Source organism: Lepidochelys kempii, chromosome 1 (genome assembly GCF_965140265.1).
Source record: "Lepidochelys kempii isolate rLepKem1 chromosome 1, rLepKem1.hap2, whole genome shotgun sequence".
NCBI lineage: Eukaryota > Metazoa > Chordata > Testudines > Cheloniidae > Lepidochelys > Lepidochelys kempii.
This window is the reverse complement of record NC_133256.1, coordinates 160,773,994-160,800,793: the sequence shown is the minus strand read 5'-3', so window position 1 is coordinate 160,800,793 and position 26,800 is coordinate 160,773,994. Positions and strand designations below refer to the sequence as shown.

The window sequence follows — 26,800 nt, the reverse complement described above, 5'->3', positions numbered from 1 at the left end:
AGAACGGACTTTGAAAAAAATTCAAAATAGCATTACCTGAATTAATAAACAGGCATGGATGGCGTCTTCCTAGCTTCTACTGTGATAGCTACACGTCGTATTAGTCCTCACTTTGCCTGGGTTGAACTCAGATAAGAAAGATATGTTTGTGTTGCACAGTAGAGGCTGACTACACATACTGTCATTATCAGAACTGGAGCACAAGTTGAAGTTCAATTTAAAATACAAAAGTGATATACTATGTAAAACTAGTCTCACAAAAATTTTTTCACTGCGGGCAAGTAATCTTTTTTGGAACAGTGAGTTAAAATTTTAGTTTTCTCACCATCAGAGCGGTGGTAATGGTGGAGTAGATTTTGTGTTAGACCTGGTAAATTTTCATAACAGTTTTGCAAGTTTGTAAACTTACAGAATATTTCCCTCAGAAATGTATATAAAAAACTTGCTTTGAATGTACAAAAAAAACCCCTAAATTGAAAGTGTGTGTTATTGGTGAACGATGAGTAAAGATACGTTTTACTCACAGGTATTTTTAGTAAAAGTCATGGATGGGTTACGGGCTGTAAACAAAAATTCATGCCACATGACCGGTCCATGACTTGTACTATATACCCCTGACTAAATCTGGGGGAGGGGGAAAGCCTGGGGGTGCTTGGGGGTGGGGGTGCAACGGTGGCCCAGGACCTGCTCTGGTGTTGGGGGCGGGAGGGCGGGGAGGAGGAGAAGGGGGTTGGCGGCATTGGCTGGCTCTGCACGTCCCTGGAAGTAGCGACATCCCTCAGATGCTAGGCAGAGGCATGGCCAGGCACCTCTGTGCGCTGCCTCCGCCCCGAGAGCTGGCTCCGCAGTGCCTGGCCAATGGGAGCTGCAGAGGCTGTGCACAGAGCCCCTGGCTGTGCCTCTCCCTAGGAGCCGAGGGATGTTACTGCTTCCAGGGAGCCCCCTGAGCTTAAATGCTCCCAGGGCCCTCACCCCTTCCTGCGCTCCAACTCACTAGTGCTGAGCGCCTCACCCAAACTCTTGCTGCTGCTGGGTGAGGGGGAGGCACAGCGGCCCTCTGGCCAGCCACACCGGCTGCTGCAGAGGTTGCAGAAAGTCACGGAATGACACACTCGCAGCCTTAACTATGAGTCAGTCAAGTTTAAGGTGAAGTAGAACAGTCTTGAACTGGCTAACACTCAAAGCCTGTAGATGTCTGAAAGGGATGCAACCAATTTGAAACCTGGTTGTATTCACCTATTTTAATCCCAGTATTGGTTTACAAAAGACCCACACTAAAATGATCCCATGCACAGTTCTGTAAAATGCACAAAATAACCTAAAAAGAGAATATTTCAGTTGCATAGGTTCTTAACTTTGAAACCTAGAGATGACCTAGCCACTTCAAGTATTCCACTGCTGATCGTTTTAGTTGGAACATCCAGCTAATATGCTTATTCCACAATACCAAACCACCTAGCCTTCACAAACAAGTGCCTTTCCACTTGTTTGAAGACATTTGGATTAGAAGTAAGACGTTTGAAAAGTCAAATAATGTGATCAGTATGCTATTTTCTACTAAATGTTCAATGTACTGTGCACCAAGTATACAAGCAAGCAGGTTGTGTAAAACTGGAGTTGTATATTATTGATTTACACATTGATATAAAATGTATCTAGTATTTTTATTTGAATGTTTGATTCTCTGTATACCTTAGATTATGTACTGTTTATTTGGATAAATTTTGCTTTGTACATTAGATAAAAGACGTTACACTGTATTTGTGTGTTGAAATATTGGTTGAGTATCACTCTTGTTAGGTCTTTAAGGATGGAAACGAGTATATACTTGATCATAAGCTGGTTTGTTTATAAGCCGACTCCCCCAAAAAATGGATAAGTAAAAATGGAAAAATTTTATGACCCTATAATTCAGGGGTCAGCAAACCTTGGCTCCTGGGCCATCAGGATAAGCTGCTGGCGGGGGCTGAGATGGTTTGTTTACCTTGAGCATCTGCAGGCACGGAGGTAAATCTAAGTAAACAAAGTGTCCCGGTGTGCCAGGGGACGATGTCTCTGGCCTGGCTGGAGCTGTTCCGGCAGGCTGGGCTGCGCGGCCGCAGCATGTTCCAGTGGGCTGCACTGGGCAGCATGGCCGCAGCGTGCTTTGGCGGGCTGGGTGGCGCAGCCACAGCCTGCTCTGGGGGGCTGGGCCAAGCGGCGTGGCTGCATTATTGTATCTTTTTAGTTCCATTTATACATAAAAATGAGTGCCTATGCCATTGCCCCAGCTTTTGAGCCTTGAAAGCAGTAAAATATACAAATGTACTTTTTAAATGCACGAGAATCAAATTCATTCACCGTTATACAAGGCACTGGTGAGACCTCATCTGGAATACTCTGTGCCGTTCTGGTCTCCCATGTTAGAGAAGGGTGAATTCAAACTGGAACACGTACAGAGAAGGGCTACTAGGATGATCCGAGGAGTGGAAAACCTGTCTTATGAAAGGAGACTCAAAGAGCTTGGTTTGTTTAGCCTAACCAAAAGAAGGCTGAGGGGAGATATGATTGCTCTCTATAAATAGAGGGTTTAGCTGATCGCCATATTTGGGGTTGGGAAGGAATTTTCCTCTTGGGCAGATTGGCAGAGGCCCTGGGGGGTTTTCGGCTTCCTCTGCAGCGTGGGGCACGGGCACTTGCTGGAGGATTCTCTGCACCTTGAAGTCTTTTAACCACGATTTGAGGAGTTCAGTAGCTCAGACATAAGTTGGGTTTGTTACGGGAGTCGGTGGGTGAGATTCTGTGGCTGCTTGTGTAGGAGGTCAAACTAGACGATCATAATGGTCCCTTCTGACCTTTAAAGTCTATGGCTTCCACAGCAATTATAACTTGGCCCCTTTTCACACATGTATCTTGTATTACTGTGTATTATCGTAACTTACATGTATGTATTGGACAATAAAAGTTAAGATTTTATACTGTAATACCAAACTGTATGTTCAGGGTAGTTACAGTTGCTTGTAAGAACCATAATTTTGAATTGCCTCAGTAGTACGTATTCAGGATCCTGTCCTAGAAAGTAAGGGTAGACACAACTTGCAAGATTGGGTCCTTACTGTTGAAATTTTGACATATTAGTAATTCTTGGCATTTTATTTATATAGTATTTTAAATGGAAAACAAACTGTATTTACGTATGATATCTTTTTAAATTTGGCAGATTGTTTCCTATAGAATGTCTGCATGAACCAACATCATTGTCATCGTAGCTTCAAGAATAGGCTGTTGCAGGTATAGAATAAAGGAGCACAAGAGTGATTTTCTGTTTGGTTCTACACCAATATCTGGTCAGTTGTATGTTTGCTAGATGGTTTGATTTTGCTGTTTATGTACTCTTGGATGTTTCTACTCTAAGAACATAAGAATGGCCATACTGGCTCAGACCAGTATTCCATCTAGCTCAGTATCTTGTCTTCCTGGCGTTGGCCGCTGTTGGTGCTTCAGAGGGAATGAAACAGAACAGACAATCATTGAGTGATCCGTCCCCAGTTGTCTACTCCCAGCTTCTGGCAGTCAGAGGCTAGGGACATACAGGGTATGGGGTTTTAAGAACGTATGTTTCTCACGTTCAGGTAGGCCTGTTGGTATCAATGTATCAAGGACTATTGATCTAAATGTTGCACGTTTTTGACTACTGTTCCCTGTATCTGTAAGGAGGAATATACGGGTTTCTTGTATGCCTCAGGAGAATTGCTATTAGAAGTTACAAAATAGCCTTTCTGTGGAGAATAGAGGTCCTTCCAGAAGCTGCTGTTGAGATAGACAGTCTTTCAATCCTTTATGAAAGCTTCTATTGAGTCTTGTGCAACAGTATTGAGCAAAGAAAGTTAATCTGTAATAATAAGTAAAAAATTCTAATAAAAAAAATCCATGTAGCCCTGTTCATTCATGCAGTGTTTTGTGTATGACAAAGATAGTTGATCCTTTAAAAACTTTTATTTAAATTTTGTTCTCAGAGGAATGTTTTGATTGCTATAGAGCAGGGATTGGCAACCTTTGGCCCGCGGCCCACCAGGGTAAGCCCCCTGGCGGGCTGGGTCAGTTTGTTTACCTGCTGCGTCCGCAGTTTGGCCGATCGTGGCTCCCACTAGCTGCAGTTTGCCGCTCCAGGCCAATGGGGCTGCGGGAAGTGGCGCGGGCTGAACATACCCTGACGGGCTGCGTGCCAAAGGTTGCCAATCCCTGTTATAGAGCAACAGTGAAGCTGTGGTGAAAATGTTTTCTGTGGTGCTAATTATAGTTCATGAACTCTGTTGCTTGCTTTCTGTCTTTTGTCCTATCCAGTAGTAAAATGTAGTACTTTAAACACTACTTACTCTAAATTTTATTTTAACAGTTAAAGTAGAATTTTAACCTGTGTTTTAAAGTATCAAGTTGTAGTTCTCCAATACACCTACAGATTTAAAATTATGAAATGTGGACTTCTAAAATTATTATTATATTAGTACCTAGAGGCCTTAGTCTGGATGGGTATGCCATTGTGCTCACATGTAGTAAGAGATGGTCCCTATCCCAGAATAATCTCAGTTTAATTTGAGACCCAATGCAATAAGTGAATTTGACATTAAAAAAAGAAAATGTGGGGAGGGATGAAGACTAAGGGTAATTAAAATGACATCATAGCATTGCACAATTTAATGGTGCCAAATCATTTTACTTCTAAAAAAAAAAAAAAATTTAAAATGTCATCCTGACTCATGCACAATCTACCTGTTGTTGGTTAGCTGGTTTCTTATAGAGGTCACAGCAGAAGTATATTCTGAGGAAGGTTTCAAAGGAGGAGAGATTTTTCTTTTTTATATGAATGGTGTTAAGGAGCAATGTGGAAGAAATCATTGTGAGAGATGCTGACAAATAGGCAAATGAAGGCTGGTTGGGTGAGGGACAGTATAGGTGGGTCTACATTACAGAACATTATTATTTTTTGTGTGTTGTTGTGAAGAATAGTTAGGTAACATGTCGACCAGAATCTTCTTATAGCATATCCTAGGATGAATTGTGTTCATCAGTATGTAAGTACACTGAGTAAATATTTTGTAAGAAAAATGACCCCCTAGTTGAGTTTACTGTGGTGGAGAGGGGAGCAGTGGAGGGATTTAGAGTAGAGTGATCCAATCAGAGTGACTGATAAGGAAATTGAACCTGTCATTTATATTTTTAATGGATCATAGAGGAGCAATGTATGTGTTGGGGACATTAAAATAGAGGTGGGTCTCATTTTTTAGGTGAATTGTAAATTTGCTGAAGAAAGCATTTGGGGGTGGAGGGTGGCATGGAAGCTATTCAAATTCAGGTTGAATTTGATGAATAGTTTTGGTCAAAAAACCAAACCAAAGCCCCAGAAAACCAAAACTTGACTATTTGTTTTGGGGAATTGTTGAAATGAAAAGTTTCAACATTTGTGAATTGGATAATTTTGGCTTTTTATGTTGAATTGACTTTTTGTTTCAACTCAACACGTTCTAAACTTTTTGTTTGTTTTTTGTTTTTTTGTTTGTTTTTCAACTTGGTGATAAATTTTTTTAAAAAGCAGTGTTCATTTTTCTGACCCCCCCCCCCATTTTTTCACTTTGGTCACCAAAACAAAAAAATCTATTATTCACTCAGCTCTACAGAGGAAGCAGCAACAATAATTAAGTTGAGAGATAAGAGCCTGAACGAACGTTTTAACTGTATTAGTATTAGAGGATTGATGAAGACTTACATCTGATCTATGGTGACCACTCTTGTCTCTTGGTTTCAAATCAAATGAAGCTTCTTAAATTAACTCTTTTTGCTTGTAGTGTCATGCTCAATCCTTTGTCTCCACCCCCCTTTCCTATCTCTTTCCTAACTGCCCTTTGTTTCTTCCTGTTCTTCCACAATTGCTTCATTTCCTATTTTCAATTCTTCTCCCTTCTTCTTTGGTAAAGTAGGTCATACTGGATTACACACTAGTCCATGAAATCTGAAAGTGGTACTTCTTTTGAGGAGGAAGTTGGTTTACTCTCTTAATGACCTAACAAAGAGCGTGGTGAGGGAGATTCCTTCTGGACTCTTGTGGTGATCAATGTATGTTGTGACTCATGAGTCCATGTGCCTCTATTTTAAATTATGCAAAAACGTATCTGTTGTTGGTCACAAAACTATCTGGCCCCTTCTTAAAACTAGCACTTCTTTTTGTATGTGACCCTCTGTGGCTTTCAGTTTCAGAGGTTAAATAAGGGGGGGGAGGGATAGCTCAGTGGTTTGAGCATTGGCCTGCTAAACCCAGGGTTGTGAGTTCAATCCTTGAAGGGTCCATTTAGGGATCTGGGACAAAAACTGGGGATTGGTCCTGCTTTGAGCAGGGGGTTGGACTAGGTGACCTCCTGAGGTCCCTTCCAAGCCTGATATTCTATGATTCTATGCGTTATTGAAAGTCCTAGACAGTTCTTTGATATTTCTGATCCTAATGGCATACCTTTCTGATGTTAGTGTTTGGTAACTTGAAAAAGTTTGGAACAGTGTTAAGGAGACAATATTAAAACAAATCTGCTGGATTGCAATTGTTGTGGCTGCTTGGTTACATCCACCCACTTTATAACTGTTGATTTCCTTTTCCTAGGACTTTACATTTGTTGTTAGTGAATCTCCCGTTATCGCCTGCAGCTCCAGTCTGCTCTAATCTTGCTGGATTGCTTTAGAATTTTAATATGTGAGAGATACTCTTCCAATCTGGTGTCTTTTGCAAATTTGATCGTGACTGAATTTTGCCAGACATGTCACAAAAAGATACGCAGCCATGCAGGATTCACAGAGGGAAGTGCGCGCTTTTTTAAAAATTGTGTAGAAGGGTACTGGAATAGTTTGCAATTAGTGGAAAGCATAACTATTTGTATATGAACAATCTGTTCACCACTGTGACAGAATCAGTTATGTAAAACTTGGAACAGTTCTGTAAGATGCAGATTGAGAACTCCTAAATTTTACTGGATGTTGTAATTTTATAAAGTTGTCACTTTTTTTTGTATTATGGGACAGAGTAAGTAAAGAGGAGAGATTGATCAGTATGACTTCAAACTTTTTTGATTCCCAGTCCCATTACCCAGGAGACCGTGCTCTCTTGTGGTGTAGCAGTCAGAGTTGGGAACGATACTTCAGATCATGGAGTACCTTTATTCAGTATATCATATTTTCTCTTCCTTTAATTCATACAGGTGTCCATTAGCTTTATATAATTGTTACTTTACACAGGGCAAGTATCTTTAGTCAGCTATCAATGAAGACCTCAAAATTTCTTTCTTTGGTGAATGGCACTAGCTTAGAGCCTGTTGATGTGTTTTCATTTTCATGTGCCATGGTGGTGAACACTGCATACGAGTCCATTTGCGTGTCTCATCCTCGCTAGTCTTTATGAAAAGAAACTGTTCTGTGTCAGACTTTCACCAGTTTGCCACCCAACTCTATCCTTCAGAACAACACAAGTTTTTCTTTTGTCATTATTGTAGTATGCAGTTCTCTCACACCCACTACACTTTTCAATACCTCTCACTGGCCCACTTTTTCTCTGCTTTAAGAACTTGGGTGCAACCGTAAGCTGAATTTGCCATTTTGTTCAATTCCTCTGAATGATTTTACGTTTCACAAAACTTTTGCTATAAGAAGTGCTGGAATATGTAGGAAATGCATGAGTATGTTTCCGCTTGTAGACCGAGTAAGTTTATAAAGCGACTAAAAACGTAGTTTCATGCTTGAAAACTGAGCAGGTGGTGGTGGCATAAATTATGACGAGATGAAGTTCAGTAGGCTTAGTTTTCTTAAGAAGAAAATGATTATTTATTAATTTTGAAAATTAATATCTCAGGAAGTGCTTGAATACTGATTTGGTGTTGTCAGAGGATGCAACGTAGAATAGAGATAAACTTGCTTGCACTGAATCTGAACACAGATTTTGCATATCAAAACAATTAACCAGTTTAGTAATTCAAAAGAATGTCATCTAAAATACTGAGTTCTTAAGTATTTTGATATTTTGCATAGGTTGCATAGTAAGTAAAGGCCACATATCTTGGAGCATATTTTGAAAATGGGCCATTCTTACAAAAAAATGTCTGGTTCTTTGTAGATACTTTCTGCTCTTTATTTTTGTTGGAGTAACAGCTTTCTTCCTTACAGCTCACCTTTTCTTTCTGATTAATCTTGTTGTGAAGTCATAATTCTTTGGTTCTGAAAATATATTAATATTTAGAAATGATGCTGAATTAGATCATTTATCATGCGAGATCAAGCAGAAAAGCTGGACTGTATGAGGGAGATCCCTCCTTACACTAGGTGTGTCTATGAGCTTTCTGTAGTGGTGATTCAGTAAAGTCATACAGAATTTTAACATTATTTATTAGTTTTACAATATTATTGTAGGCTTCTATAACACTTAACATCCAAAGATATCTAAGAGCGTTGCCAAGGTGGGTAAGTATTTCCATAGAGGAACAGATTAGCTAAGAGTCTGATTATTCAGTGGTGCTGAATTAGAGGTGGGAAATGGAGGGTGAGCAGCATCTCTGAAATTTGGGCACTGTCTGATTTGTCACTGACAGTTGGGAATAGAACCCAGGTCTCCTGATTTCTACTCTTTTATACAGTAACAGCTCAGCACTTCTTCCTTCTGTGTAAATATATGATTTCTTTGAAGTTGTGTATGTCTTGCACTAGCACCTAGAGGCCATGACCAGTGACTAGGGCCTCGTTGAACTAGGCACTATACACACACACATAACAAAAAGACTGTTCTGTCCCCAAAGATTTTAAAGTCTTAGATCCTTTATTAGAAATGGATTATCAGGGTAATTGCATCTTGTATTTTTGCCTCTTGTTTTAAGCTATTTTTCTTCATTTTACAGTGTTGTGTTTTGCTGCTGGACACTCCCCTGCCACCCACCCCCACAGGATGATATGAGACTTGAAAGAAGACGATGCATACAGGTGATCCTACTTTTGAAATTCATGTAGAAAGATAGATCTATATTGTTATTTTGATTTCTATTCTTCCTTTGGATTTTTTTCCTACACCCCAAAACTGCATCATTACAACCTTCATAAAACATATTTACAAAAGGAGTAGAAATCATTGAAGCACCTTTAATTTTTCGGAAATGACTGTCTAGAAATTATAGTTTGAAATGTCCAGTAGGAAAACTGTTTTCCTGAATGTAGATGCTTTTCCAGTTTTCTCTAAATAGATGGCCAGGCAGTCAAAGTGTTGGGAAAGCATATTGCTTTTATATTAAGTCCCCCTTTCTTTGTTAATATTCATACCTTTCATACCTTTCCCAGTTACAGATTTCCAGTTGTGTTGTATAATTATGTGAATATAAATTTTAATGTTAAAATAATGTATTATTTTTGATCACTTTGTAAAAAAGACCTCAAGTATGCATCTGACAAACTATTTTAAGCAAGGAAATAGTTAACACTGCTTCATCTCTAACTCTCACCATTGGACCTAGATTTCGTAATGGTTTCATAGGAGTTGATGATATAGCCCTCAACTGTTGCAGTATACAGCCATTCTTCAAGCTGATGCTTTGTTTTTGTGCCTTTTTTAAAACTGGAAGTTCTAAAACAAGTGTGGATAAAAAAATTTCAAAACCTTTTCAGATATCATACCCTTTTTGGGGGGGAAAGGGGGGCGCTGCTATGTGGATCTCTCAAAATGTCGTGTATATTTTGTTTCAACCAGAAGGGCATTACTATGGCCAAGCCTCAAATCCCGGAAAATGGGATACATAATGGAAAAAAAACAAATGAAGCAAAGTAGATTCCTTGGGCCTCATAAGGCTGGAGCAGGAGTGTAACTGCTTAGTTGCAATTAGTTTTACCAAAAGTTTTGATATATGTGGAATCTATAAGTTAAGAAATCTTATTTCTGATGATATACATAAATTCTTTTTTTTGGGGGTATGGTTAATAAGTTGATCTGAAAAGTGCTGATATTCAAGAGATAGACTTGCACTTACATAAAGTATAGTAACAGTAGCCAGCTAAGACTATAATAATCAATTGCTCGTATTCCAAAGCCTCTAGAGGTGAACAAACACAGAACAGAGCAAGAATTTGTCATTTGTTTGTTTCACTTTAAAACTCATGCATACTTAATTAAAAGACAAAAAGGATAGATGGCTGCATGCATGCATGCATGCATATCTTTTGATTGAGAGTCCTTAGTTGCATAGATCCTTCATGCATGAACTGCTTCACATGATGTATTTACATGGAGCAAACCGAATTAAGTTTAAGATGCTGTAGATGGATATCTTTCTTTCAAAATTAAGTATTTTGTCATTTCGTTTAAATATCTGAAATATCTTATGGTGATAGATATAAAAAAAAAGTGCTTTTTTCTGGGGACACAGTTGAAGAAAATTGTTGATGCCTGCCACCCAATGGAGCTAGGAATGAGGGCTTCAGAGTGTGGGAGGGGGCTCTGGGCTGGAGCAGGTGGTTGGATTGCGGGAGGGGGTCAGGACTCTGGGCTGGGGGTTCAGGCTCTGGGGTGGGGCCAGGGATGAGGGGTTTTGGGTGCAGGGAGGGGTTCCAGGTTTGGGGGGGGAGGGGTCAGGACAGGGGATTGGGGCACAGGGTTGGGAACTGGACTTACCTCTGGTGGCTCCCGGTCAGCAGTGCAACCGGGGTGCAGAGTCAGGCTTTCAGTCTGTCCTGGCACCATGGACTGCGCTGGGCCCCGGAAGCGGCCAGCATCAGGTCTGGCTCCTAGGCAAAGGCGCACAAGTAGCTTCAAGCGACTCTCGCCTGCGGGCACCACTTCCCCTCCCTCCCCCAGTTTCCATTGGCCAGTTCCCGGAGTGTGGAGCTGGTGCTCGGGACAGGGGCAGCGTGCGGAGCCCCGTCGCCTCCCTGCCTAGAATCCGGACTCGCTGATGACAGCTTCCGGGGCGCAGCACGGTGGCAGAATAGGTAGGCACTAGTCTGCTTTAGCTGGGCAGCACCGCCAACGGGAATTTTAACATCCTGATCAGCGGTGCTGACCAGAGCAACCCCAGGGCCTGACTTGCCACGACCCAGTACTGGATCACAATCCGAACTTTGAAAAACGCTGGCCTAGTGGACACGCAGCATATACCAGCAAAAGGAGTTACTTTGTGTGTGCAGTTAAACCACCTCCGTGAGCATCATAAGATATACCAGCAAAAGGACTCTCTTTCTGGTATAACTTGCATCTGTACAGGGGATTTTGCTGGCATAGCAGTCAGAGGTGTGATATTTTTTTTTTCTCCTCACATTCTTAAGCGATATAACTATGTCAGCAAAATTTTGTGATATACTCATGGCCTGAGTGCTCTCATAAGGATATCCAAAAACAGTACTGAGAATCCCCTTCTGTTTTAAGGCTACCACAAACACACTGGTGAATAAGCATGTTTGGGAGATCATACCATGCTAATGGTGACAGCATGAAGATGGGATAGTTATCATGTTTGGTCAAATTCAAATACTTATGTATGGTGATCGAAATCTGTGGCCATGTTAAATAAGGAAATGTATGTCATGGGTTTTTTGTTTTTGTTACTGTGCAACAGAATTTATCAAGTATTAACTCCTTAATCTCAGCCACCTATATGGTTAGGACAGAGCTCAAAGTGGATAAATTACATATTTTTATGTATGTTGATCATCCTATATTCAGTGTGAAGTTATTCTGAGCGCACCATGAGATGAGCTGTGGAATGATAGATGTCTGAAATGTTAAGGACTGGAAGATTCTGAGCCACTGTATGTTACATTTTAAAACTTCTAATTCTGAAGTTGATAGAAAGTGTAATAATACTATATCTTACTTCAGTCTACAGTTGTAAAACGCTGCTCGCTGGAAAGGGAACAAAGCCAAAGTAGTGCTCCTTCTGACATTGTATTACAATGTTGATATTCTACAGTTTTTTTTTTTAAATTTTTTGTTTGTTTTTTGTGGTCAGATTGCTTATTAAAATTATTTGGAGAAAGTTCGAACACATTTTGGGAAATAAAGAGTACAGAGCTGGAATTACAGATTTGTAAAATATTTGGGTGTTGGTTTTATGTAATAGTAAAAAGAAAATGACAGTATGAAGGGTTGGACTGTGCCTTCTGTGTGATTGTTTCTGACATAGTATTTAACTGCTAATTTTATTAAATGTTCACTGCACCTGTTTTAAGAGGGTAACTGTTGTGCTATATTATGAACAAGATCTAATGTTGCTTCTTCAATTTTTGTAAATCATTTGTTCTTTGAATGATTGTCCACAAGTATTCCGCTTCTTGTACACATCTGCATGAGATTAGAGTCTTTTGAGTAACAGTTTATTTTGGTGCCATGCTGCACCTGCAAGCCCTCTGGTCACCCTGAAGCTGAGGGTAAAACAATAGTGCGGCCACAACCACTCTCCAGTTCTTTCTTACTGCTCATAGCTGTGATACAGAACACCTATAGTGTCTGCATCTCTGTATGCTGTACAGTTTTTCTTTCAAGGTAGATACAGTTTAATTCTTTTAGTCCATTGACTTAAAAAAATGGATTTTAGGGTCTTTGAGTCCATGTGCTGCTTTTGTCACCCGGACCTGCCTGTCCATGGTGGAGACAAATCCCCTGGATTAAAGATCTTCCTCTCTTTCAGTGGAAAAATCCCCATCAATGATGGAGACTCCAGGTGCCTCTTCTGTCTGGGGCAAGTACACATATCATGAAAGTGCTCTATAGCTGCTTTTCAAAAAGAACCCAGAGTCCATGTGTCTTGACTCAAACTTTTCTTCCTCAAGAGCTCAATGAGGGTTTTCTTGGCACTGGAAGGCAAGAAGACTGGTCTTTACCAGACCACCTCTCAGAGCTCCCCAGTAAGCCATCTGTCTGTCTGCTGTGGCTTCCAGAGCCCATTTGGGGTTGAGGAAGTTCCATTTCTGTGCTATGGAGTTGGTCAGTACCTCCTTCATCTCTTCAGCCCAAGCCTCTGATGAGAGAGGATGGAAGGAGCATCACTCTTGAGGTGGCTAGAAAAGGAGATCCTCCTTCTCTGGATCTGAGCAGATCCAGCCTAGGAGGCAGTTTGAGGCCCAGATCAGGTCCTACTGATGCCTCAGCACCAAGCAACCATTGACCAGCCTCTGCGGATGTTCCAGAACCTGACAGTATATTTGGTACTGGCGACCGAGGATCAAAGTGCTTGGCGCTGAAACAATCAGCACAGAGACACTCTGCACTGAAACCAACAGTATAGAAGTGCTCTTTGGACCTCCTGGCACCAACACGGTAGCCCCGGCACCAGAAAAGTGTGATCTGACTGATAGTTTTCCTTCAATACTGAAAACGTTTGCACTGACTTCTGCCCTGTGCTCTGTGGTACCAACCATTCTTCCTGAAACTTTGCCCCGGAGCCTCTTTGTGGTACCAATGTGGTTCATGGTACCAGTAGATTTAGTATAGGACCAACCTGCTGTTCTATTGCTGTCCTCCACTAAGAAACTTTCTACGCTGGTTTCAGTACAGGTTACTTTCATATTCTCGAGACATCTACACCACCTATGGAGGGTGGTAAATCCTTGCTTTCTCGTCTGCCTCAGAGGACCAGTGTGAAACGTCTGCCTTAGTCCCTAGACCCATACAACTCTAGGTTGTCTGAAACGGTATTCAGAGACTGTCTCTGTAGTCCCTCCTGTGGGAACAACCATGAGCAATACCCTGCATGGTACCTATCATGGTCTGAACCTCACTTTTCCAGAATTCCATGCAGTCAAGCCCCTTCTTGGCCCCGGGGCGGGGAGTATGCTCTACTGACAGGGTTCCCACTGCCTCTCTGACAACTAGAGCAAGGCCCTCGTAGACCTCAAGATGGTCACGGTACTCAGCTGGCACCTCATGTACTTGATACAGAGAGCGAATAGAAGGACTTTCAGGAAACTGAAGGTCAACCTGTCCCAACAGCAATCTCATCCTCTTCACCTAATGAAGCAGTGGCCATGATAGTTCTAAACCAGCCTGTAGATTACTGGATCTTTGAGAAACTTCCAGGAGGATGGCTGACACTCTGGAAACCCCAGTTGAGACTATGCGACTACTTCTCATAGACTACAAGGCCAGAAGGGACCATCAGGATCATCTAGTCTGACCATCTGGACATTGCAGGCTACAAAACCTCACCAACCCATTCCTGTAATAGACCCATAACCTTTGGCTGAGTTACTGAAGTCCTCAGATCATGCTTGTAAAATTTTAAGTTACAGAGAATCCACCGTTTACACTAGTTTAAACATGCAAGTGCCCCATGCTGCAGAAGAAGGAGAAACCCCCCTGGGTTCCTTGCACTAACTTCTTGACATCCTGCACTTGTTGGCCCCTGGTAGATTGGCAGTACAATCGTGTATGGTCATTAATGGACTCCAGTATGCAAGATCTCTTTCACAGATGTGGGTGCCTGACTTCAGAGCTGTTTGCATCCAACCAGAATGTCAGATGCTCCAGAGCGGGAGCCAGTCCTAGCTCTCTGCCTTTCTGATTCCATGGGCACGGGATTGATGTATGCCTACCCTCCAATTCCCCTGATACCCAGAGTCCTCAGTAAAATCACAGAAGACACAGTTCAAATGATGATGCTAGCCTAGCACTGGAGTGGCCCAGATAGTTCTAGTTCTCAGACTTCTTGAACTTGTCAATATGGCCTCGACCATGCTCTCACATACCCGGACATTAGCATGCAATTGCAGGGATAAATCCTGCACCTAGAGATATCTCTCCATCTCACAGTCTGGATGCTAGCTAGATGATATCCACTGACAGATTTTGCTATTTAGCGGTTCAAAACATCCTGATTTTCAGCAGAAAGGACTCCACCAGACTGAACTATACTGCTAATTGGAAGAGATTCTCTATCTGGTCCTTGGAGAATTGCCTCTCCCTGGGATGCACCTCTGTCTGCCATCCTGGACTGTCTGCTTGCTTTAAAGTATTTGGGCCTTTTCATTAGCTCCATAAAGTGCTTCTCTTGGTGATCTCTGTTCACCATCCCCCAGTGGAAGGTCACACTGTTTTTTCTCAGTGACTAGATTTCTCAAGGTCTCATTCATGTCTGTCAAAGAGGCCCTCCACCCTTCTGGGACCTCACCATTGTTCTAACAGGTTTAATGGGAGGGGACCCCCTTTTGAATCTTTGATGACTTGCTCTTTGTAACGCCTCTCTGTGAAGACTGCATTCCTACTGGCCATAACCTCAGCCAGAAGGATAGGAGAGATTCAAGTCCTTATTATGGTCAGGCCAGTTTATAGAGGTTTCCATGGTTGCAAAATGACTTAAAGACCTCAGTGAATGACTTCAGTCTTAATCGAATAATCCACCTACCAATCTTCCCTAAGCATCACTCCATTTGAGGAGAAGCTATAATTCACACTTTGGATATTGTCAGGGTTTTTTCCTACTGTCTAGAAAAAAGTCCTTCAGAAATTCTTCTAGATTGTTCCTCATGTTTGCTGACAGGATGAAAGGTTGGTCAGTCTCCATTCAGACTGTCAGAATAAATCTTGGATTATATTGAAATGTGCTATGTGGTGGGACACTTAGATCCATCTGGACAAGTTAGAACTGATTCCGTCAGGGCTCAGGAGACCTCGGTTTTCTCTCTGTGCATGTCCCTACCTCAGAGGTTTGTAAGACAGCTACCTGGAGTTCAGTCTATATCTTTTACTCAGCACTATCTCTTAGTAGAGGGCTCCAGGTTAGACACCTATCAGTAGACTCCCAAGTATCCACCTCCAGGGTACGAGTTACTGTTGCTTTTGAGGGGAATGCAGAAGTGGAATGCATGTGGACTATCACTCGAAAAATGGTTGCTTTATAGTGATTGGTTGTTCTTCGAGTGCTTGCTCATATCGAGTCCAATTAGATGTGTGCGCGCCGCGTGCGCGATCGTCAGAAAATTTTTACCCCAGCAACACTTGGTGGGTCGGCTGAGGCGCCCCCTGGAGTGGCGCCTTCATGGCGCCGGATATGTTCCCCAGCCGACCCAGCACTCCCTCAGTTCCTCCTTACCGCCCATGATGGTTGTTAGAACTGTGGGGTGCAGTGTAGCTGATCTTCACTCTCCCTAGCCTTCTCTCTTAGTATCTGTTAATAGTTGTAATTAGTTGTTAATAGTTAGTGTAGTTAGATTAGTGTACTTAGTAGGGTGGAGTGGGGTCTTCTCCCCTCTCCCCTGTCCCGGAACTGCGGCTCATGCCGAGGTCTCTCAGCTTGATTGAAGCTGATGCCAACGGGAGACCCCCATGACTCTTGCCTAAGGTGTCTGGGGGAATCCCACCAAGCGGACAAGTGCTGCATTTGCAAAGCCTTCAAGCAGAGGACCAACTGTAAACTCAAGCAACTCCTTATGGAGGTGGCACTTAGCCCGGTCCCTTCCTCCGCGCACCGGGACTCGGCGTCATCTTCGGTGCGGAGTGCCCCTGCGGCACCGACTGTCCAGCACGGCGTTCAGACTCTGCTGAAGACTCATGGCGTCGGGGCCTCCCCCGGCACCTCCACCACCGAGGCGCTGGTCCCTTTCTCTGGGCCAGAAGAAGCAGCAGCCCAAGCAGGTGACGACTGCTTCTTCTTTGTCGGTTTGACAGCCACTGATGCTTCCTGCATCGCAGCCAGAGCCACGTCCATTGCTGGAGCGCACAGGACAAGTAACAGCTCCTGCACCGTCGACTCCGCCTCCATGTTGTCACGCTCACAAGGTGGCCACCATGCCTAGGACCAGGGTGAGGACGGTGCAGGACAGTGGCTGGACGAAGGCCAGGACCCAGGCCAAGGACCTCCACAATGGTCTTTTTGGACCCCCTGGGCATACCATCAGGCCCAAAGGGTTCATTTAGGGCTTCCTGTTCCGCCCCTTTGGAGCCCTGAGTACTGAAGGCTACTCTGTCTCCCCCCCGGGGGGTTCTGAGGGGACTGCTCCAGTGCCAACACAGGCCCACGCCCCTAGCGTGGTGGACCTTGGGCAACAAGTTCCTCCACGTGAGGACCCCATGGAGGATCCCTTAGTCCTGGGGGTATCTTCCTCGTCCTCGCCTGATGAGGCAGTGGCAGGGACTACGGTTTCGGGCCCTCCTCCTATGGACCTCCGCGCCTACCGGGAACTGCTCTGCAGGGTGGCACACAATATAAACCTCCAGGGAGAGGAGGTGGTAGAGGTAGAGGACCTGTTGGTCGACGTTCTGTCTGCGGAGGTACCGTCCAGGGTGGCCCTCTCAGTTATATGGACTATACAGGCCAATGCCAAGACAATCTGGCAATCTCCAGCCTCTCTTCCACCTATGGGTGGAAAGGAAGTATTTTGTTCCCTCAAAGGAGTACGAGTACCTCTACTTGCACCCCCAACCATGTTCCCTTGTTGTGGCTTTGGTCAACGAGAAGGAATGGCATGGTCAGCAGGCCCCAGCGCCCAAATCAAAGGATGCTAGATGCCTAGACTTGTTTGGACGTAAGGTGTATTTGGCTGGAGGCTTGCAGCTCAGGGTGGCCAACCAGCAGGCACTCCTGAGCAGATACGATTGCAATTCATGGCACTCTGTGGAGAAATTCAAAGAGTTGGTTCCACAGGAGTCCAGAGAGGAATTTGGAGCTCTAGTGGAGGAGGGCAAGAAGGTGGCCGGAACCTCCCTACAAGCCTCTCTGGACGCGGTGGACTCGGCGGCTAGGACCCTGGCCTCAGGCATAGCCATGCACCACATCTCATGACTGCAGGTCTCTGGCTTCCCACCAAAGTTGCAGCAGACCCTCCCCTTTGATGGCCAGGGCCTATTCTCAGACAAAATAGACTCAAGGCTGCAGAGTCTGAAGGACTCGAACTATTATGCGTTCTTTGGGAATGCATACCCCAGTAACGCAGAGGAGGCCCTTCAGACCACAGCCTCAGAGGTCCTACCCTCCCCCTTGGCCAAGATAGGACTTCTTTAGAAGACGCGGCCAAAGTGGTAGAAGACAACAAACTGGCTACCAAGCTGGCCAGGGCCCTCCCAAGCCATCGGCTGGGCCTAGCAGAACTTTTGAAGGTGCGCCCGAGGACTGAGCACCAGTCTCCATTCAGGATTGTTCCCTGCCTTTCCAAGATCATCTCTCCCATTTCCTCCGTGCATGGTCTCGCATAACATCAGACTGTTGGGTCCTTCGCATGGTGGAAAGGGGTTACTCTCTTCAATTTGCTTTCCCCCACCCTCCTACCCTGTCTCTCTTCAGGGACCCTTTTCACAAGCACCTCCTTCTACAGGAGGTCCAATCACTCCTCGCTGTGGGGGCAATAGAGGAGGTTCCAAGAGAGTCAAAGGGCAGGGGTTTTTATTCCTGCTACTTCCTAATCCCCAAGGCCAAGGGCAGGCTTCAGCCCATCCTGGACCTACGCGGACTCAACAGATTCATGGTAAAGTTGAAGTTCCGCATGGTCTCTCTAGGGACCATTATTCCTTCCTTAGATCCCGGAGACTGGTACACCGCCCTCGACATGAAGGATGCATACTTCCATATTGTGATCTACCCAGCGCACAGACGCTTCCTTCACTTTGTGGTCAATCAACAGCACTTTCAATTCACCGTCTTTCCTTTTGGCCTATCTGCAGCCCCCAGGGTGTTTACCAAGTGCATGGCTGTTGTGGCTTCTTTCCTTCGTCGACAACGGATCCAAGTGTTCCCATACCTCGATGACTGGCTTATTCGGGGCCGCTCCAGGGATCAGGTGCAGTCTCATGTCCAGTTCACCATGAACATGTTCAATCGACTGGGCCTCCTGCTCAGTGTCACGAAATGTACTCTGATACCAACCGAGAGGATAGAATTCATAGGAGCAGTCTTAGACTCAGGCCTAGCCTGAGCACTTCTGCCGGAAGCATGCTTCCAATCCCTGGTGAACATCGTCCACAGCCTGCAAAATGTCCCAACCTCAACCGTGAAAACATGTCTATGCCTCCTGGGACATATGGCCTCTTGCACATATGTGACCATGTATGCCAGGCTGTGGCTACGTCCACTCCAAGCCTGGCTATCAACAGTATACCGCCCAGCTTGAGCACGGTGGCTACCGTCCGCCAGGGATATTAGCCTCTCTAGACTGGTGGCTGAACCCCAAATCAGTGTGCGAAGGGGTGCCATTTCATGCCCCGCAGCCCTCCATACACAGGGGCTATGGTCGGGAGGAGAGTTATCCCTGCACATCAATGTACGGGAACTCAGCTGTGCACCTGGCGTGTCAGGCATTCTGAGAGCGCATTCCAGGCTGTTGTGTTGCAGTCCTCATGGAAAACACAACGGCCATGTTTTACATCAACAAGCAAGGGGGAGCCCGGTCATCCCCCCTCTGTCAGGAGGCCACTCATCTGTGGGAATTCTGTATAGCCCACTTGATCCATCTGGTGGCGTTGTTTCTCCCAGGAGTCCAGAACACCTTAACAGACCACCTCAGCAGATCATTTCAGACTCAAGAGTGGTCGGTTTGCCCGGACATCATTCACTCTGTCTTCCTGAAGTGGGGCTTCCCCCTGACAGAGCTATTCGCCTCTCGCGAGAATCGGAAATGCCAAGTGTTCTGCTCTCTACAAGGACACTCTCCAGGTTCCCTGTCAGACGCCTTCCTCATACAGTGGAAGGATCACCTGTGCTACGCCTTCGCTCCATTCCCGCTAGTCCACAGGGTGCTGGTCAAGCTGCGCAGGGACAGAGCCTGTCTGATTTTGGTCATCCCAGCGGGGCACAGGCAGCACTGGTATACCACTCTCCTAGAGTTGTCGGTGGATACTCCAATTCCACTCCTTCTGTGGCCAGACCTGATCACTCAGGACCACCGACAACTCTGTCATCCCGACCTGCAATCTCTTCACCTCACAGCATGGATGCTGCATGGCTAACTCAATCTGAGCTGTGCTGCTCTTGCTTGGTACAGCAGGTAGCAAGAAGCCCTCTACCAGGTCCACATACTTAGCTAAGTGGAAGCTTTTTTCCTGCTGGTGCGCTCACTCATACGGCCCAGCTACAGGCGTCAGTACCTATCATCTTGGACTACCTGCTGTCCTTAAAACAGCAGGGCTTGGCAATATCATCCATCAGAGTGCAGCTGGCAGCTATTTCGGCTTTCCACCCGGGCGAAAACGGGCGTTCGGTCTTCTCCAATTCCATGGTCAGCAGATTTCTCAAGGGGTTGGAGCGCCTGTTCCGACGAATTCGACAACCGGTCCCTACGTGGGATCTTAACCTTGTCCTCCCCAAACTCATGGCCACCTGCTCGCTCCTGTAAGTTTCCTGGAAGACAGCCTTCCTCGTAGCTATCACTTCGGCGAGGTGTGTCTCTGAGCTCTGGGCACTCACATCAGAACCGCTGTATATGGTGTTCCATAAGGACAAGGTACAGCTGTGGCCCCACCCGGCCTTCCTCCTTAAGGTGGTGTCCTGGTTGAGATGGAAGGCAGACGTCTTCCTCCCTGTCTTCTACCCGAAGCCGCATGCCTCTGGACGGGAACAACAGCTGCACTCCCTGGACGTTCACAGGGCCCTCGCCTTCTACATTGAATGAACGAAACCTTTCAGGAAAACATTGCAGCTGTTTGTTGCTGTGGCAGACCGGATGAAGGGCCTTCTGGTCTCCTCCCAGCGCATCACATCATGCATCCGTGCGTGCTATGACTTGGCTGGTGTCCTGACTACGCACCTTACAGCCCACTCCATGCGGGCTCAGGCTTCATCTTCTGCTTTTCTGGCACATGTACCCATACAGTAGATATGAAGGGCAGCGACTTGGTCTTCGGTGCATACCTTCGCCGCCCACTATGCGATAATTCAGCAGTCCAGGGGTGATGCCGCATTTGGTTCAGCGGTCCTTCACTCCGCGACATCTCACACCGACCCCACCGCCTAGGTAAGGCTTGGGAGTCACCTAATTGGAATAGATATGAGCAAGCACTGGAAGAAGAAAAGACGGTTCTTGGAGATGTGTTGCTCATATCCATTCCAAACCCGCTCTCCTTACCCTCTGTTGGAGTAGCTGGCAAGAAGGAACTGAGGGGGCGCTGGGTCGGCTGGGGCATATATCTGGCGCCATGAAGGCGCCACTCCAGGGGGTGCCTCAGCTGACCCACCGAGTGTTGCTGGGGTAAAAATCTTCCGATGATCATGCATGCGGCACGCACACACCTAATTGGAATGGATATGAGCAACACATCTCGAAGAACAACAATTACAAAGGTGAGTCACCGTCTTTTCTCTGAGACTTGTCCACATGTATTCTACAGCCTATCCTTTCCCTGATACTGGATTCTGTTTTTTGTGAAGGAACTGGAGAATGGTTGCAGCAGCCCTACCAAATTCATGGTCATGAAAAGCGGGTCACGAACTGTGAAATCTGATCTTCTCTGTGAAATGTGCCTCTGTGAAATGTGCCTCTGTGAGGGCAGTCCAACTGCAGCTCCTATCATGCGCTGGGCTCCAGCTGCTAGTCCTGATGGGGCTTGGGAGGGACAGGACATCCTTTTCTCCTGTAGGGACCATTGCTGGGTTTGGGTCAAACCCATCTCTGGGAATCTCCCCGGCTACAGGAAGCTCTGCCCCCTGCTCTGTTTATTGCTCTCATCACTCCCCAGCTGCGGGGGGAGGGATCACTGTATGGGGAGAAGCCATGGAGCTCCTTGCAGCTGGGACAGGTTCCTGGAGATGAGTCTACCAGTTCTGTTTTGTCTTGATTCTGGTTGGTGGCTTATGTATGTTCCAGTCTAAATATACTGGAGTAATCTTTTTGTAACTTTTCTACATATCTTGTACTGGTATTGCTTGTACTTATTTGCTGTACAGACATGTCTAGACATGGTAGAGGTTTCTTAAAGGAAGATGTCAAGAAGATAGTCCACCTTGGGTGAAAGGTATGCCTATTGACAATGTTAGTTATATGTAGCTAATGAACAAGCATTGTGTCAGGATCCTGGCTGTCGGGGTGTGGGCTGAGGCTGGGGCCTGAGTTGGAGGGGACCTAAGAATGTGGTCCGAGTTCAGTCTAGAGGGCCAAGACCTGAAGCAGCAGTCTGTACCAGTGTAATGCTGTAGGTAAGTTGGAGTTGAGGTCCATGAGTTGTACCAAGTCAGAGCCAAATGAGTCAGCTGAAGTAGGATTAGTGGAACAGAGGCAAGGTGAGATGTCGGGAGGGAGGCAAGGTGACTGGGGATCTGGAACTAAGAGCATGGTAGGTATTGGGAGTGCACAGCAGGTCTGTTTGCAGTAGCAAACCAGGGATCCACAGATAGCCTCTGGGTGTTTTCCCTTGGTCCAGATATGCTATTTAAGGCCTATCAAGGAACATGGTAGACTCTGCCAGTCTTCACCTCTGTGGGCAGGACATTCTGTGATATTTGAACCCGTAGGGCTCGTAGGCTGTTGTTCCTCACTTTGCCAGAGCTGTTGGGTGCTGGTGTGAACACACTGACGGATCCTCACATGTTGTGGGTGAAATATAATTTTTTTCTTGGGATAGACTAATGGTCTTACTTGAATAGAGGCCAGGAAGGAAATCTTAGTCTCTTGGTGGTGGTGGACAGAATGCAGTCAGATATGAATTGAACACAGTGGCCTGTTCCAGGGCAACAGTAGTTATGAAGAGTTGCACATCATGACGGAAGAGGAAGCCTAGCTGAAAGTGGAATTCTGTCTTTCAGGAATCTAGTTGTAGTCTACTCAACAAATGAGAACCTTGACTTCAAAACTAGATGTGTACTATAATCTTTGAATTTTGGGTTAGAGTTTTAAAAACCTTTATGCCTGACGTTAGACTCCTAAATCTGTATTTAAATACTTGAATAAAAGTTGCTTGATCTATTCGAAGGTACTGGGCACCGGTTGCTCCTCATGACACCAAGACACTGAAGTCCAAAATTTTCAGACTTTAGTGTCTTGGTGTCATGGGGAGCCACTGGTCTTCCCCCCATCATTGTAGCAAGTGTTTATGGCACTACAGTGGCAAAGCTGCAGTACTTCAGTTGTGCAGCTGTTGTGCCTGTGATGTAAATAAGCCCTAGGTTTTCATCTAAGAGGAAGTAGATGCCCACTAAATTTTTAAAATAGGATTTTTCCTCAACCATAGATCAGCACAGAAACTAACTTACTTTTTTCCTAGATAGGAAAGGATTTAAAACAGAAGGCATTATTGGCAGCCCCTATTTTCTGTTTGTCTCCTATGAGAGAACAATTTTGTTGGGTTTCTTGAGGGACTCAGACCTTTCCTAGTGGGTACCTAGCCTTTTCTTTTCATCCCTGGGGATTGCCTTTTCTTTCCTTGTGGCATGCAGTGGAGTTATGTCAGACAAATGAGTCTTAGAAATACATATAACTAATATGACAGGTTTCAGAGTAGCAGCCGTGTTAGTCTGTATGCGCAAAAAGAAAAGGAGTACTTGTGGCACCTTAGAAACTAACAAATTTATTTGAGCATAGGCTTTTGTGAGCTACATCTCACTTCATCATATGTGTCCAGATGGTATTTTCTGTTCAGTTTACTCTGTGCTGCCATACCCAGTCCTTTTTCCTGTTCCTTTTTTGGGGGATCCCTTTTTTAAGAGTCTCTAAGGTGCCACAAGTACTCCTCTTCTTTCTTAAGAAGGAAAGAGAAGCCTCTGTCTTCTAAATGTGAGCAATATAGAATCTGCACCAGCATCATAAGAAGGCATTTTATTCCCCCTCCTCATTTCTAGGAACGATTTTTTCTATATCTAGAGTTAAATGAAGGTTCACATAATCCTTTCTGAAAGCTAAGAGACTGGTTTGTGCCTTTCAACCCAGCGGTGTTATATTTTCATATATTTATTGGCCAGCAAAAATACCTTTAGTTCGGAATTACCAGTACAAAGTGGTTACTTTTGGTGCTTTTACAGCTCCCAAATTCTTCATTAAATATCTAGGTGTAATGTCTGTACACTTAAGATGTTGAGGTATCTACATCTGTCATTACGTGAATCACTGGTTGAAAGGTGAATGAGAGCACATCTTCGGGGAATTCATTGTGTCCTATAGATAGTGGATGTAGTTCCAGGGTTTGGGTTTGAGGAGAAACTGAGAAAAGCCTTCTTTTTGCATAAACTTAGACTGTGGTGTTTATAGGGGCTGTTCTGGAATCTGCCAGAGAGACACATGTCAAGGGATGCAGAAATCTGTGCCTGTGAAGGACTTCATTGAAAGCCATATGGATCATTCGATTTTTGAGATTTACATGGCTTCTTGCATTTAAGTGATATTGTTTATTAGACTCAGGGTGGAAGCTCTGGCAGTGTACTTCTTGGGCAGTATATCAAAATCAAGAGGACAATATACAGTCCACTTTTACTGTGCTTTGAACTATCCAAGGTTCTCTACTGGGGTGGATAGTACCAGAAAAAAAAATTCAGAAAGTACCATTCAGTCCTCCTTCATCAATTGTAGCTGTGACAGATGCCTTGGTCATAGGTTGGAAAGAACTCAATGAACAATCCTGGGTCTCTTAAAAACCATAGTCAAAACTTCATATAAATGACTTAAGAGCTGAGAACAGTTCAATTTTCATTCTTTCATTTTGAGCTTTTCTATCTCCAAATCACGTATTGGTGGATAAGTCTTGATGGGCACCACTATGAACTCATATTATATAAGATGGCAGGGTTGCATTCATTCTTTTCTGTCTTACGAGAACATTGTGTGGTTTTGTGAATGGTTGTCAGATATCAAGTCATATCTCTGACCCTTCATTTTCTATCAACAGATTTAGAAGTCAGAAACTACATTGTTTTACACAAATAATCTTTACAAGACATTAGTCAGTCAGTCAGACATTTTGTCACAAAGGAGAGAGACGCATGCCTTCAGTTTTGCTTTAGAGGTGCAAAAATTCTAGTTCCTTGATAGATGTTTTCTTCTATACGGAAGTAAGTTGATATGCACCTGCCTTTGGCACACCTGCAACCAAGGGTCCTTTAAGAAAAGAGAGGACAAAGTTCATGTGATATTAATAGGTAAAGATACAGTTATATCATGGTGGTCACCACTTCTCATGGAACCCATGCATTTGTCTCTTTATTTCATCTCGGCCATGAAAGGTCACAGAACTGTGAATGTTGCCATTTATATAGACCCTGCTGCTGCACATTAGCAGTTCATTAGTTTGTTTTGATCAGTCGCATAGTTTGCTTTGATTTAGTCCCGTTGCAAAGGGGGCTATGTCAAAGTGAACTAATGAACTGCTGTTCCTCAACAGCATGGTCCAGAAGGGTGCCATCATCATAGCGTGAAATTATCTTTTTTTTTTAACTATGCTTGTGCTGTGAATTAAATATAATTTTACTGTGACAAAATCGTATCCAGGCTAATAAGTTTTTCTTGGCGGGTTGCTTCTTACTTCCATTCCTTGCATTGAAACCTAATCCATTATCTGTACTCTGGACCTCCTGTCTCAAGGCCAGAATCCAGTTTTTCATCTGAATCTAAATTCTCTTGGGCTGGTCGGTTGGGGTTTGGCATGTTGCTGATTTCTGATTTTGACTGTTCCCAAGAAGTTCAACAGATCCTTCAAGAAGTTCAAGAGGCCCCTCTCACTCTTAAGAGAATGCTGCTAATCTCTTGAACAGCCAAAGAATTGAGACTTGTGGGACATCTTTTTATCCTCTCTGAGGGCCCTAGAAGGAAAATAAAGAAAGGTTTTGGTGGTGAAGTCGTGCATCGTCCAAATCAATTCTTTCCAAGTGGATAAAGTGTCAAGTCTGAAAGCTTGCCTCTCTGCAGACAAAGTCCACTGCACTGGAAAGTTAACTGTCATGGGCTGAGAAGGTGTATTCATTGCTATTGGAGATGTATAATCCAAGCTTCCTGGGTTACCTATTCTACGCTATTTATTTTCTCTGAACACCACAGATTTATGTTCAGTTATCAACTAGCATATATTATTCAGTAACTGTGTGTTACAGGCAGTCTTCTTAAGTTTGGCACTACACTGATTTGGGAGGTCCCAAGTGATTGGGATTGGCATAGATGGAAGAGAAGAAAATTCTCCTTACCTCTGTTTTCATTGAGATCTCTGATGCTGGTCTAGATCTCCTCCTCTTTGCTGCCTCTTTGAGGATAAACTCTTGTTTTAATACAAAGATTTTTTTGTGGGATGGGGAATGTTTGTGAGCAAGTTTCATGCTAGTGTTTCAGGATCTCAGGTTTGTGAGATTTGTATTTTACTTAGTATATTACATTTTTAGAAGATACAACCGAGTTCTAGTAACAGTTCTAGTAATGTTAGTTAGGCTGCAATATTTAGATTCTATATTAAACAAGTTGATTGGGGACTATGGCTCCTTTATGCTACAAATATAACCATGTTGCAGACACATTTACAATGTCATTGTCTCCTGACCTGGTTATAATATGGCTAATGTTCTATTTGTATCACAAACTGAAATTGTGTTGCAACTGGGTCCCATGACACAGTTATTTGTAATGTAGATGAGATATTTATTAGAGCAGAGCTAACCCTGCAGGCTTCAATTCTTGTTAAGTTTTCATATTGAACTTGTGAGGTTCAGTTCACAGGTTAGTAAGTTTAACTCTAAAGAGTTGCATAGTTGTTTTGTACTTAGTCCCACATAATCCCTTCAATGCCCTTCAAACAAGCTTTTGAGCCCCCTTCATTACATTAGAGGTCCCTCCTCTGCCTAAAAACCCTCTTGCTATGGCACTGGGTCCAGGAGGCTCCTCTGTGTCTACCTTATCTTTTAGCCACCCTGAAAGGGGTGGTAGAATGTTTGTT

The 26,800-nt window shown here is 44.2% G+C and overlaps 1 protein-coding gene across 3 annotated transcripts in view; it reads left to right on the top strand.

Moving 5' to 3' along the window:
• Window positions 1-26,800, top strand: part of DYRK1A (dual specificity tyrosine phosphorylation regulated kinase 1A) — a 133,377-nt gene that overhangs the window by 29,358 nt on the left and 77,219 nt on the right. For all 3 annotated transcript variants that reach the window (XM_073360893.1, XM_073360901.1, XM_073360921.1), the window contains exon 2: window positions 8,901-8,982. In XM_073360893.1, the coding sequence (XP_073216994.1) occupies window positions 8,973-8,982 (10 nt within the window). In that variant the 5' untranslated portion in view covers window positions 8,901-8,972. The remainder of the gene's footprint in view (window positions 1-8,900; window positions 8,983-26,800) is intronic.